Here is a 14076-nt window from a genome sequence, read left to right on the forward strand (position 1 = left end):
ATGTTGAGCTATATTTACGAATGATGTCTTTATACCGATGATAAAATTTAGTAAATGTTTTGACTAGTTTGTGATATCGAAAACCCTGGTGTAATAATTTTTCAGTAATACATAAATTTCTCTCGTTAAAATCTAAAACATTGTTACATACACGAGCGAATCGTACAAGTTGAGATATATAAACACCGTAAGATGGTGACAAGGGAACGTCACCATCTAAAAACATAACTTTGTACGTTTGTAACATGAGACATATAGATGTCTCATGTTACAAACTTTCCGTCAGTCACATGTCCAATGTCCTTGACCTCATTTTCATGGTTCAGTGACTACTTGAAAAAAAAGTTTAGATTTTTTGTAATGTTAAATTCTCTCTTATTATAAGTAATTGGATAACTATATTTGGTATGTGCGTACCTTCCAAGGTCCTCATGCCCGTCAGACAGTTTTCACCTGACCTGAGTCAGCCTCATTTCATGGATCAGTGAACAAGGTTAAGTTTTGGTGGTCAAGTCCATATCTCAGATACTATAAGGGGGCTACCATTTGATTTTTATGGGGGGGGGGGGGGGTGGGGGTGGGGCTAGGATAAAAAATTTTGTCCTGCATTTTTTTATAGTTGTAATCTCTGTCCTGCCTTTTTATTTTTCACTCTATCTGGTCGTGCTTTTTTTTTTAATTTATCCTGACTTGCCTATTTTTTTCAAATTTCATCCTAGCCCCCCCCCTAAAAATCAAATGGTAGCTCCCTAAGCAATAAGTATAGTATATTCAGTGTATGGAAGGACTGTAAGGCGTACATGTCGAACTTGCAGGTGTCATCTGGCCCGAGAACACAGTTATTTCGTAGTGCATTTCTTTTAGACAATAAATTCAAATTAAAAAAATCGCACCTGCTCTTTCTCCAAAATGTTTTTACAGTGTAGTGTACTATCAGTGAGAAAAATAATATCAAAATTATAGAAACTTCTACCAGCTCTAACTCAAAATATTGACAATTCTGTGTTAAGGGGGTGTAAAATTCAGTTTGACAGCTTCAGACATGATAAAATTTGACCTTTTAGAACTGGACCAGTTCACTACTTAACATAAAGTTTCAGCACTCATGTTTTTTTGACATGTAATTACATCCCCCTACTTAATATTTCATGCATTTAATATAAATAAATAAATTGGGAAAGTGTATTAAATAAAACATGCAAGTTATACACTGTTTACACTAGGGACTATATTCGTAGACTACGAAAACCAAAGGACGATAACTGTGTCCTTGGACCATCTGACCTTGACCTCATGTTCATGGTTCAGTGGTTATAGTTAAGATTTTGTGTTTTGGCCTGTTTTTCTTAAATTATACGCAATAGGTCTACTATATTTGGTGTATGGAATGATTGTAAGGTGTACTTGTCTAGCTGACAGGTGTCAACTAACCTTGACCTCATTTTCATGGTTCAGTGGTTAAAGTTAAGTTTTTGAGTTTTGGGCTATTTTTCTAATACTTTATGCATTAGTCAACTATATTTGGTGTATGGAAATATTTTATGATCTATATGTCTGTTACACAGTTTTTTTTTTACCTTGACCTTATTTTCACGGCCCAGTGCTAAGTGTTAAGTGTTTGTGTTTTGGTCTGTTTTTCTTAATTTATAAGCAATAAGTCAACTATATTTGTTGTATTGAAGAATTGTTAGCTGTACATGTCTGCCTGGCATGATTCATCTGAGCTTGACCTCATTTTCATGGTTCATTGATCAATATTTTATTTTTTTGGTTAATGTTCAGTTTATGTGACAGTTGTAATAAAGCTTTACATTTAGGTCTATCAACATGATATTAATGATTAGTAAAGAAGGTGAGACATCTCAGCGTGTGCGCTCTAGTTGATTATGGCCAGTCTTTAAATGGGTCCAAATTGAGGTTCAAAATTATTCATTTTAGACTTCTGATATTTGGACCCCTTTATCAAATTGGTCAACATTGAGTTCTAAAGAGTCAAAAATTGAACTTTATTTGATTTCATATGCTGAATCTAAACATGTATTTATATTTTGGATATTGGACCATAATAGATAAATGTCCAATTTAAAAATGTTTAGTTCTAAGACCACATTCATTGTCAAGTATTAAATTGCAAGCCAAATTTACAATACTTTCCCCAACTGTTCAGAGTTCGACCTCTGCAGTTGTATCAAGCTGCGCCCTGCAGAGCATCTATTTTTTTAATATGATTAGAATCATATATATTAATATATATTACTGAAAAATCATAACTCAAATAAATGAGACTGATTATTCAAATCTATCCTAGTGGACTTGGATTGTCAGTTTTACTATGAAAGGTTGGTGGTTTCCTCTGGGCACTCGGACTTCCTACATCCTTCAAATCAAACCACCAAGAAATAGTCCTAAAGTGGCGTTTAAAAGTGGCATTAAAACAATCAATCAATCAACAAAAGAATAAGAGTTACCTTTGATATTCTGGAACAATTGATTATTGATACATGTATTATGGTAAACTTCTGTGTTATTTTGGTCTGTTCAGGAGGGTATCTCATTGGCAATCATACAACAATCTTATATAAAAAAATTATACATCCCGGCAAGGTAAATAAAAAACAAAAAAATTGCAAAATCAAATTTACAGATCTAACATTGTTGGGTTGATGTTTAGACGAGTTGTATATATGTTTATATAAAATATAATAGATAAATCATATATAATATAAAGTATATGTATATTATTGAAACCAATTATATTCTGTAAACTAATTTTCATACTTATAAATAAATATATTCTACATTTTCAGAATTGAATGACGATGATGTTCAATGCAGCTGTTTAGGTGTCACAGAAAATTATGAAAATGGTGAAATTAATGAAAACACAGAAAAGGATCCAATATATTTAAATCAGACTACAGGTTTGTATATATACATAAAGATTGACCCTACAATTGAATGCTCCTATAAAGTAATATTACATGTATTTAATTTTCAGCAATCTATCTACATGTAAATTGGCATATCCTGTCAATACTCTACTAGCTAGGAGCAAAGTGAATATAGGATCTGTATTATAATCAGATTCATATATTTGTACACACAATTTTACATTATTTCTTATCATGATAGCATATAACCTATTTAATTTCAATGGAGATTGCTACTCTGACTTTTCAAACCCATTTTCAACAATTAGAAGATAAATTTAATTCAAAGGTTATCAAAAATATATCAAGATCAACAGCCTACCTTATATATATTATTCACATAATCTATATATAGATATTAAAGCCATAAAGGAAATGTGGTATAATTGCAAATGAGACAACTATCCACCAGAGTTTATATAAGGCCAATTAAAACTAATTGATAGATTTTCATCCCCGCCCGCCCCTATGAAATCGTCCCACCCCGATTTTTTTTATTTAATAAAATTTACAATTCCGGATGTGTTCATTTCTGTTACTAATAACCGTTAAAATTTCGTTTCATTCAAAGCTTCCATTTTCAAATTTCGGTTTTTTTCCTTGAGTAAATCTAACCAAAATAATTAAGTTGACATATTCTGCTGCTCTATGATGACAACATCATCTTCCGAGAGTAAAGATTGATTAAGAGAATGACGTGAAATATTCATGTTACGAGAAACTCTCTTTCCAAGACAGCAAATCGCGGTATGTCACAAATTTCTGTGAATAGAAAACTGCGGATTTTTTATGCAATGACTGTTTCAGGAAATTTAAACCGTGAATTATATCAAAAGCGCAAGATTCGTGGAAACTATTGATACATAAAACATGACTGTATGAAAGACATTGAAACGCCACCACGAATTTGTTAGACATATCCAGAAATCAACGCCACTTTGCTTATAATTTGAATATTATAGTTAAAGAAATCGGACACGGGTCATGGAAACTATATCAAAATGATAGGGAATTTTGAAAAAAATGTCTGTTTTCATTCTTAATGTAAGTGATAGACAGTTTCCCGGGGAAGAAAATAAATATACAAAACAATATACACAGCGCATTTAAACGAAACATAATGACTGTTGTTGCAAAAATTAAGGGTCCTGAGCTATTTTAAAAACGAAGGGAGAGGTTTTTAACATTGCAATGTAAAATACAGGCTGAAATGTCTGAAACGTCAAACTTGCAAACTTCGTGTGGAAAATTGGCTTATAAGGTCATTAGAAAAACAGGTTGCCGGGTGAAATTTGAAACTTGAATGTCCAAAGAATAAGCAAGTCCAAACCTTGTATGTATAGTTGTTGAACTCTAGGTTCCCACGTAAAGTTAAAATGCCCCTATTTCAAGAAGAATAAACCGACGAAAACATGGAAAATTCACTAAATTGTTTATTCACGTTCATTGTTTTGATTTTGACCGCCTGACAACTTTTCGGAAATATCAAAGTGATTGTAAATAAGGACTCTGTGATGGGCAACTTATAATATCTGTGTTTTAAAGATTTTATTGGTATTTTATTGATATCAAGCCAGTCTATCCTGGTTCACGGTACTACGTTCCAGGTATTAGATATTAGCCATACTCTCTCTTATATTGGTATATGTGTAACATACTAAATATTGCGATCGAGAACCAGTCTAAAGCCAGTCCAGTTCAAGCTATTATCACGTGGTACAATTCTCATTTACATATTATGAATATTAATTAGCAAAAGCACTATTAATTTCTGGCTATGACTTATGACAAAAAGTCAACTAACATACGCATTTTATTTTTATGTTGACAAACAGCAAACGTCCAAAATTCAGGCACAAAAGAGTCATTAAACAACAACTTTTTTTTCTTGCAAAAATTATGTAAGATTCCTCATACTTGTGTATACATGATATAAGCTTATCATTACACATGCATATATGAAAAACTTGTCACAAAAGGGTATCATATGAAATAACATTTAAAAAATAAAATCCTCCCACCCGCCTCATTTTTTTTAAAAATTTGGATGAAAATCTACTAATTAATTTTAGTTGGCAATTGCACACGTGTAGGTTTCCCATACTGCCTTTTACAGTGAGAAAATAAAACATAGTTATGGTAGCAGGTACTGTCAGCTTTATCTAAACATAAAATTGAGAATGGAAATGGGGAATGTGTCAAAGAGACAACAACCCGACCATAGAAAAGACAACAGTAGAAAAACATGCACTTATGTAACTAAATATGTAACACTTCAAACTGAAACACTTACTGGCTTATTCAAAACAATACTATTTACACACAAAAAAAAAATAAACTGGTATTACAGATATGAACCACTAACAACCACTAAATAACAGGATCCTGAATGAATAACAAATAATATTTATATTAACTTCATTTACAGGTTGTGATGATATTGACAGACCAGATCTACTGACCAGTAATCAAAGTGGTGACTTATCTTACACAGAATTTGGAATGGAAAGAATGGGAAAATCTGTGATGGAAGGAGTTGAACAGCACATGGAACAGGAAGGTATGTATTGGATTATAGTAGAAGTATAAATCCTATACAGGATGCTTATTATCACAAATTTTAAATCAAGTACAAATCTAGGTATAGTCACTTTTACCTTTCTTGAGTTATCCAGTCTGCACGGTTAGCCACTAGTCCGATGCCCCAGACTAGTTAAATTTCATTTGGACTTGTAAGATTTTGCAAAACTTAGTTTGGCCCAATAAGACAATTGTCAGAATATTTGAAAAAGTTTTTGGTGCAGACTGGTTATCACCCTTTATAACATTAAATCATATATGCAAGTGTCTGGTATCATCTCTGGTGTCTTATTAGACCAGTCAATCTAGCATAAATTTGACCCTAACCTTAAACATGTTAAAGTATTTGCAACAGAAGATTTTAAAGTTTTAATCTTTAGCATTATACCCCAAATATACACAGAACAAAATACCATACAATTATACTTGAGAAAGACTAAAAACATCACCATTTAAAATTCCTATGGAAATTTGTATTGAAAAGGTAGATAACTCTGCAAAAAAGGCAAACATTTCGATAAAAATTGATACAAAATTATAACTTATATATATTATTCACATAATCTATATATAGATATTAAAGCCATAAAGGAAATGTGGTATGATTGCAAATGAGACAACTATCCACCAGAGTTTATATAAAGCTGTAAAGTAATTGCACACGTGTAGGTTTCCCATACTACCTTTTACAGTGAGAAAATAAAACATAGTTATGGTAGCAGGTACTGTCAGCGTTATCTAAACATAAAATTGAGAATGGAAATGGGGAATGTGTCAAAGAGACAACAACCCGACCATAGAAAAGACAACAGTAGAAAAACATGCACTTATGTAACTAAATATGTAACACTTCAAACTGAAACACTTACTGGCTTATTCAAAACAATACTATTTACACACAAAAAAAAAATAAACTGGTATTACAGATATGAACCACTAACAACCACTAAATAACAGGATCCTGAATGAATAACAAATAATATTTATATTAACTTCATTTACAGGTTGTGATGATATTGGCAGACCAGATCTACTGACCAGTAATCAAAGTGGTGACTTATCTTACACAGAATTTGGAATGGAAAGAAGGGGAAAATCTGTGATGGAAGGAGTTGAACAGCACATGGAACAGGAAGGTATGTATTGGATTATAGTAGAAGTATAAATCCTATACAGGATGCTTATTATCACAAATTTTAAATCAAGTACAAATCTAGGTTTAGTCACTTTTACCTTTCTTGAGTTATCCAGTCTGCACGGTTAGCCACTAGTCCGATGCCCCAGACTAGTTAAATTTCATTTGGACTTGTAAGATTTTGCAAAACTTAGTTTGGCCCAATAAGACAATTGTCAGAATATTTGAAAAAGTTTTTGGTGCAGACTGGTTATTACCCTTTATAACATTAAATCATATATGCTAGTGTCTGGTATCATCTCTGGTGTCTTATTAGACCAGTCAATCTAGCATAAATTTGACCCTAACCTTAAACATGTTAAAGTATTTGCAACAGAAGATTTTAAAGTTTTAATCTTTAGCATTATATCCCAAATATACACAGAACAAAATACCATACAATTATACTTGAGAAAGACTAAAAACATCACCATTTAAAATTCCTATGGAAATTTGTATTGAAAAGGTAGATAACTCTGCAAAAAAGGCAAACATATCAATAAAAATTGATACAAAATTATAACTTGACCGCTTCTTTTCAACAGAATATATTGATTCTTGATCAGCATAACTGGAATGTCTTCGTCAGATTTGGTGGTCAGAAAGAAATTCATGGGATATATAATTATAAGTACATAATGTATGTACAAACGGTTACTTACTCGTATAACTGATGTTCATTGTTCAGCTGTTGAATTTTAAAATAGATTTATGATACATAAAAGTTAATCATATCATGAAAAAAATATTATGGTCTGACGTTGTCTTTTTTATTCTTAAAGGTTCTGATTCAGAAGACGGTATTGCAGTAGATGATGACAGTATGGAACACGAAAAAACATGCGTCGTGCTTAGTGAACAAGGTGCTACCAGTATTAATGAAGAAAATGAGGTCCTGTCAGATGTTTCAGATGTGTCATTGGGAACAATTTCAGGAGACTCTGACTGTTTAACATCAGACACCGATGAATCTGAGTACTCTGACACAAATTCATCGGATATAACAGATTCAGCATCTGAATGTGAATCAGAATGTTCAAATGACTCTCATTTTGAAAGTGTTTCTCAACTGACCAATGAATTTGGTGCATTAAAATTATTAGCATCTTTTCACAGACACAATTTGACTGCTATTGCCTGTAAAGATATTACAGATACTTTAAAATCTATTTTCCAAGGTGCTGAACATTCCCACATTTTGAACTATGAGTATCTGATGTCTTTTGTGGAGAAATACCCGATTAAAGAAGTTCACTACTGTGAATCTTGCTTCGAAGTATTCCCTGATAACATAGAACTTGTTAGATGCAGTACCGAGAATTGCACAGGATGTCGTTTTAATCGGGATGGTCAACCAAGAAAATGTTTTATTTTTGCTGATATAAAGAACCAACTGAAAGATCTGTTGCAGTCCCCAGGTAATATCTTAAACATGTATACACCCCTCCACATACACGACATTGTGTTCAATCAGGTGTTCATTGTGTCATCCTGGCACAATATTGTCATCTTGGTCCCTGTCATAAATTTTGGAAATTGGTACCGATATATGCCCCGTTTTTATACCCCCTCACCCTCCACACTTAGGTAGTTGTGAGGTTTTATGTGTGATTGCATCAAATGTGTCTGTTGATTGTCCCTTGTCCATCTGTCTGTCCATTCCCTGTGGTTTCAAGATGATAACTTAGAACGGATTAAAGATTATTATTTTTGAAACTTTGCACAATTTTGAAGTACTATAAAATACAGTTCAAGTAAGATTTTTGAGTTACAAGTGCTGTTTTTAACATTTTGCTGTCCACATTTTTTCACCAATACTTAATGTTCCATTAATGTCCTATTTTTAGAAAAGTCTCTCTCTCTCTCAGCCAGTGGAGCTGTTAATAAGTTTTGCTTACCATGTCAAAGTATCCGGTCTATGAGTGTCACAGTCACAATGAATCATCATATTCATTCACACTTTGCTTCAGTGGGGCTGGGTTGTTGGGGGGAAAGGAATTAAGTCAAAGCCACAGCCAGCAATCAGAACCCAAAGCAAAACAACTAATAATTGAAGTTTTTGCCAGTTCTGAGTCACTTAGAAACAAAAATAGATGATGAAATAGATTATAATCGCCTGTGCAGCGTTGGCAAGTTCAAGTTCCTTTCTCATGTAAATTTAAACCTGCGTGGCTGTAAGGCGTTATTTACCAGACATGGAGTACAAAAAAATGCCCTGGTATGATTATTTAATAGAGGAATCATATGACTAAAGAATAAGATAGAACCCCTTTTCTACTGAGTGTCGCCTCATTTTGTCTGTTGACATCTTTTCTGATCTAGATTTCTGTTGTCATTTAATATTAACCCCTATTTCCCAGTTTGATCCCTTGTCAGATGTTGCTTGAGCCCAATTGACCCCATGTGACAAATTTCTAGTTTGAACACTGTGACAATGTTCTTCATGTCTTTCTATACGACCACAAAAACTTTGTGGTCATATTTTGGCAAAAATATGGTAATTGAATTGTTCCTGTAACGTTGATACATTGTTTCAGTCAAATATCTGTTGATATCTGCAAAAAATTTAAATTGTTCAGTGCAGAAATTGAAAATCCATTGTCAGTGCATTTGAAAACCATTGTCTATGAATTGACACCATTGCCACTGCATTTGTTAGACCAGCATTGAAAATGTACAAATCTGGAAAAGGCAAACACCCCCCCCCCCCCCAAAAAAAAATTAAAAAATTATATGTATATAAGCACAATGTTTATGCAAACACGAATGACACCAATCCTTGATCAACCCAGAAGAGCATGCAGTTCCTGTCAGTTACTTATTTTACACATCTGTCATATGGGTTGTAGTTAATTTGTGAAAAATCAGAGAAGGGGAAAACAAAAAAAACTGTACAAACATCATTATAATCCTAAATCGGCAATCACATGTACCAATAAATTATCATAGAAAGCCCAAAATTGAAAATGCAGGAGTCTGTTTGTCAACAGTTTTTCTGCCGGATAGAAATTCTTTCTTGTTATTATTAATAAGAAAAAAATAATCTTTTTTAGGTGTCATGAAAGAAATCCAAAAGCAGAAGTTGATGTTAGACGTGAGGAAGGAACTCGATGATGGAACAATCACAGATATATCAGATGGTTTGATTTATCGTGAAATATTAAATGATTTCCAGGATGAGGATGCTTTTTTACTTACAGCATTATTGAACACTGATGGAGTAAATCTTTATTCTTCCTCAAAAGTTGAACTTTGGCCCATTTTTTTGGCCATTAATGAACTAAGCCCTAAGGCAAGATTTTCTCGAGATAACCTTCTTCTTGTTGGCATTTGGCAAGGCAAAGGAAAGCCACCGTTCAAGTCATATTTTAAAAGCTTAAGTGATCAATTAAACATCCTCTATAATGATGGCATAAACATTTCAAAAGATGGTGACAATATAACTGTAAAACTTAGAGTTGTGGGTGGTGTGTTTGATTTGCCAGCAAAAGCTGCCATTCTGAAAATGATGTATTTCAATGGGCAATATGCTTGCATAACTTGTGAGGAGCCTGGTCGTGTTGTTAAGCAAGGGAAAGGAACATCAAGATGTTTTCCCTATAGAAATGGTCAGTACCAGATGAGGTCTAATGAAAGTGTCCTTGAATGTATGGAGCAAGGAACTTTGAAAAAGCCAGTGAAGGGGTTTAAAGGCTTCTCCGGACTAATTGCTATAGAAGCATTTGATCTTGTTGAAGGTATATTACCAGATTATATGCATGGTGTTCTACTTGGAGTAACAAAAATGTTGTTATCAAAATGGTTTTCCCCAACACAGAGCAAAAAAGATTATTTCATTGGAAAGGATTTAAAGACTATATCCAGTCGTTTACAACATATTCAGCCACCTTCGTGTATTGAACGCCTACCAAGGGATTTAGAGAAACACTACCAATCTCTGAAAGCAACTGAGTTACAGGCATGGTTATTGTTTTATTGTATACCCTGTTTGATGGGAATATTGCCAGACAAATATTTGAACCATTTTAGCTGCTTATCAGAAGCCATTTATATTCTTCTAGGTGATAGTATTACTGCCGAAAAATTAGAAAGGGCAGGAAATCTGTTGGAGATCTTCTATGCATCATTTAATGACCTTTATGGGTTAGGCAGTTGTGGCCTGAATGTTCACAACACATGTGCTCATTTAATCCATTATGTAAAAATGTGGGGTCCACTCTGGGCCTGGAGTTGTTTTGGGTTTGAAGATAACAATGCAATGTTGTTGCAAGCTGTACATGGAACTGGCATAGTCACTAAGCAAATAATGTTGTGTAAACAGGTTGAATCTACTCTTCGTAGAAAAACTGTGAAGGTGAATTTAGACTCAAGATCTTGGAAAATAACATACAAAGCACATAATTGTGATGTTTGTGGGAAAATGGTACCATATGATATGGCAATTGTAAATCCAAATGTTCTTGAAAATTTGGAAATAGTTAATGAAAATGATGTTAAAATAATAGAAAGAATAAGTCTAAATGGAAAACAGTTCTGCTCGTCATTGTACAAACGAATGAAAAAACGAATTTGTAGCTATGTTTTGTATGATGAACAAAATATTGGCTATTTGAAATACTTTGTATTGGTAGTCTCGTCAAATTTTGTATATGCCATTATTGAAAAGTTTGAAGCTGTGAATGGATCTTTGATTGCAGAACTCACAGGCGGAAAGCACATTTTACCTGTGAAAAAAACTGGTGTCAATGAAGTTAAAGCAATCAGTAGCTTAGTGGATACACTCGTGTATGTAAATACATGTCCTGAAGTCCAAGAATGTGTTGTTTTAATGCCTAGTAGACATGGACATTCTATATTCAAGTAGTTCACGTAGTTAGGGTAAACTGTGTAATTTTACATTTGTAATTCAGATTGTTTTGTTCAAAATTAATGTACTTTTGAAAATCATGTCAGTGTATCATTCTTAAATGCATCATTCCAACAACACAATTATAATTAATTGTTTTATTGTTATTAAGTCCCCAGCTACGAAGTGTTGAAGACTTATTGTTTTTTGAATCTTTTCTTCTTTTCTTAAGTCCCTGACCACATAGTGTGCAAACATAAACAAATAAGTGTCAAAAGTGACTCTTTCCTAATTTGTTTATAAAGGTGTGTGCAGTTTACTGAAGAAAAACTATATTTCCATCATAAAAATTCCATTTCATAATGATCAAATCATGTTTCAAAATCAATGTTTTCTCCTAGCTGGAAATTGAATGATTTACTCTTAAAAGTTAAACATTAATAAGATGTACATTTCATTTTTCTTGTTTAAACTTAGTGCATTTAAATTGGGGGGGGGGGGGGGGGGGGGGGCAATCTAGGTTACAGGGGGGTTCCAACTATATGTTCCCAATCAAATGCAATGATAATTAAAAAAAAAAAGGGGGGGGGTCCTAACCCCCGAACCACAAACCTGGATCTACAGGTAAATATGTACACTAAAGAATATTTTATTGTTAAAACATTGTTTCATACTTGATTTTTGTTGATTCATTTTTATGCCTTAACATTTGACATATTTTGGTATTCATTGAAGTTGAGATTTTGAAAGTAAATTACATTTTCTGAAGCATAAGTTAGGATTTTATGTGTATTGAAGAAATGCCAAAAGAATTGAGTTAGTTAGTATATTGTAGTTTGTATTGGATAATGTATATTAAAAAAAGCTTGTACATGTATATGAATAGGATGATACTGTATATTTTGTAATTCTGTTTTTTTTGGGGGGTGGAGAAATTGTATATCTGAGTATGTTGAGTTCATAACGGGAACTGTCCTCCCTAAGTGATTAAAATTAATTATGTGTATTTTTTTGTTATGCTTTAATAACAGTAAAGTATCTTAGGATTTACAGCTCTGTGTTTTTCATTTTATATTCTCTACATAAGACCTGACTTTTAGTCCCAAAAGAAACATGGCTTTGCCATCTTGTATTATAGTTAAAAAAAAATCTTACATAATTCTTTTTATAGCTTCATAAATAAAGGATTCATAAAAGTTCATAAAATATTCATTAATATTTTTCATGAATTAATTTATGAACCATATGAATTGACTAATTCATAAAAAATCATAAAATGTTCATGAACATTTGTTATGAATTATTTTATGAATTTCATGAACTATCTACCAGTTCACAATAGTTCAGAAACTGTTCATGAACTGTATTTTATGAACTATTCATGAACTTAATTCATGAACTAACCTTATGAACTTAATCATGAATATTCATGCACTGTTCTAGAACATTCATGAACTGTCCATGATGGTTCATAAGTTCATGAATTTCATCTCGCAGGGGATATAAGCTAAGTATTGAAAATAGCCTGGTTTTCAACATAACTTATATAGGCAGTTTTAAATGTTACTTGTTTAAATAATGCCCCTGACTTATGATTTTTTGTTTGTTTGTCAAAAGTTTTATTTTCTATTTAGCTCACCTGACCTAAGAGGCCATGTGAGCTTTTGCCATCCCTTGGCATTAATTGTTGAATCATCCATTAATGTCTGGTGTACACTTTTTCATAGATCTTCTCTTCTGAAACTACTGTAATTAATAAATTTTAACCAAACTTTGGCTAAATGATCCTTAGGGTATCTAGTATATATTTTGTAATTTTTAGCTCAGTGAGGCCCGAAGGGCCCGATGTGAGCTTACGCCATCACTTGGCGTCCTATGTCGTCTGTCGTCGTAAACTATTTAAAAAATCTTCTCCTCTGAAACTACTGGGCCAAATACATGTACCTTCAAACTTTAACTAAATGTTCCTAAGGGTATCTAGTTTATAAATTGTATCTGAAGTTTTGATCCATTGACAAACATGGACGCCATGGCTAAAAATAGAACATACTGGTCAAATGCAGTTTTGTTAATTGGCCCCTTAAGGAGTTATTGCCCTTTAAAGTCAATTTTACACAATTTGTTGATCAAGTTTGCTAATTATATATAACATTTAAAAGTCTTCTCTGAAATACAGATGAGCGATTCAGGCTCTTTAGAGTCTGTTGTTATCTTGTCCTTTAATTAAGAAACACTGCATTAAGTTTGGTAAAAAACAATAACTTTAATATTTAACGTAGCATTTCAAGATTAATCTGCCTTTAAAATTAAGACCAATCTTGAAAACCCTAGGCTATTTGAAGTTATTGCTCCTGCAATAGCAAGTTCCCACAATTTATACATGTTATATATATGTTCTTGTTAACAATGATTGTCATATTGAAATCAATTATAGATATCATAAAGATAAATTTAAAACAGCAAAATAGTAGTGTGGATCCTTATATGAGTTATTGCCCTTGAAAGACAAAATTTTAGCAGAATTTCAAGTTTCATGCAGGAAGTAT

At 32.7% G+C, this 14076-nt stretch overlaps 1 protein-coding gene and 1 long non-coding RNA gene across 3 annotated transcripts in view; both read left to right on the plus strand.

The window, feature by feature from the left end:
* Positions 1 to 14076, plus strand: part of LOC143044275 (uncharacterized) — a 43119-nt gene that overhangs the window by 22520 nt on the left and 6523 nt on the right. The window lies entirely within an intron of this gene.
* LOC143047116 (uncharacterized) lies at positions 10304 to 11548 on the plus strand. The gene has a single exon (XM_076220069.1). It carries the CDS (start codon positions 10304 to 10306, stop codon positions 11546 to 11548), a length of 1245 nt encoding a protein of 414 aa, XP_076076184.1.

The sequence above is a fragment of the Mytilus galloprovincialis genome, chromosome 9 (assembly GCF_965363235.1).
Source record: "Mytilus galloprovincialis chromosome 9, xbMytGall1.hap1.1, whole genome shotgun sequence".
Taxonomy (NCBI): domain Eukaryota; kingdom Metazoa; phylum Mollusca; class Bivalvia; order Mytilida; family Mytilidae; genus Mytilus; species Mytilus galloprovincialis.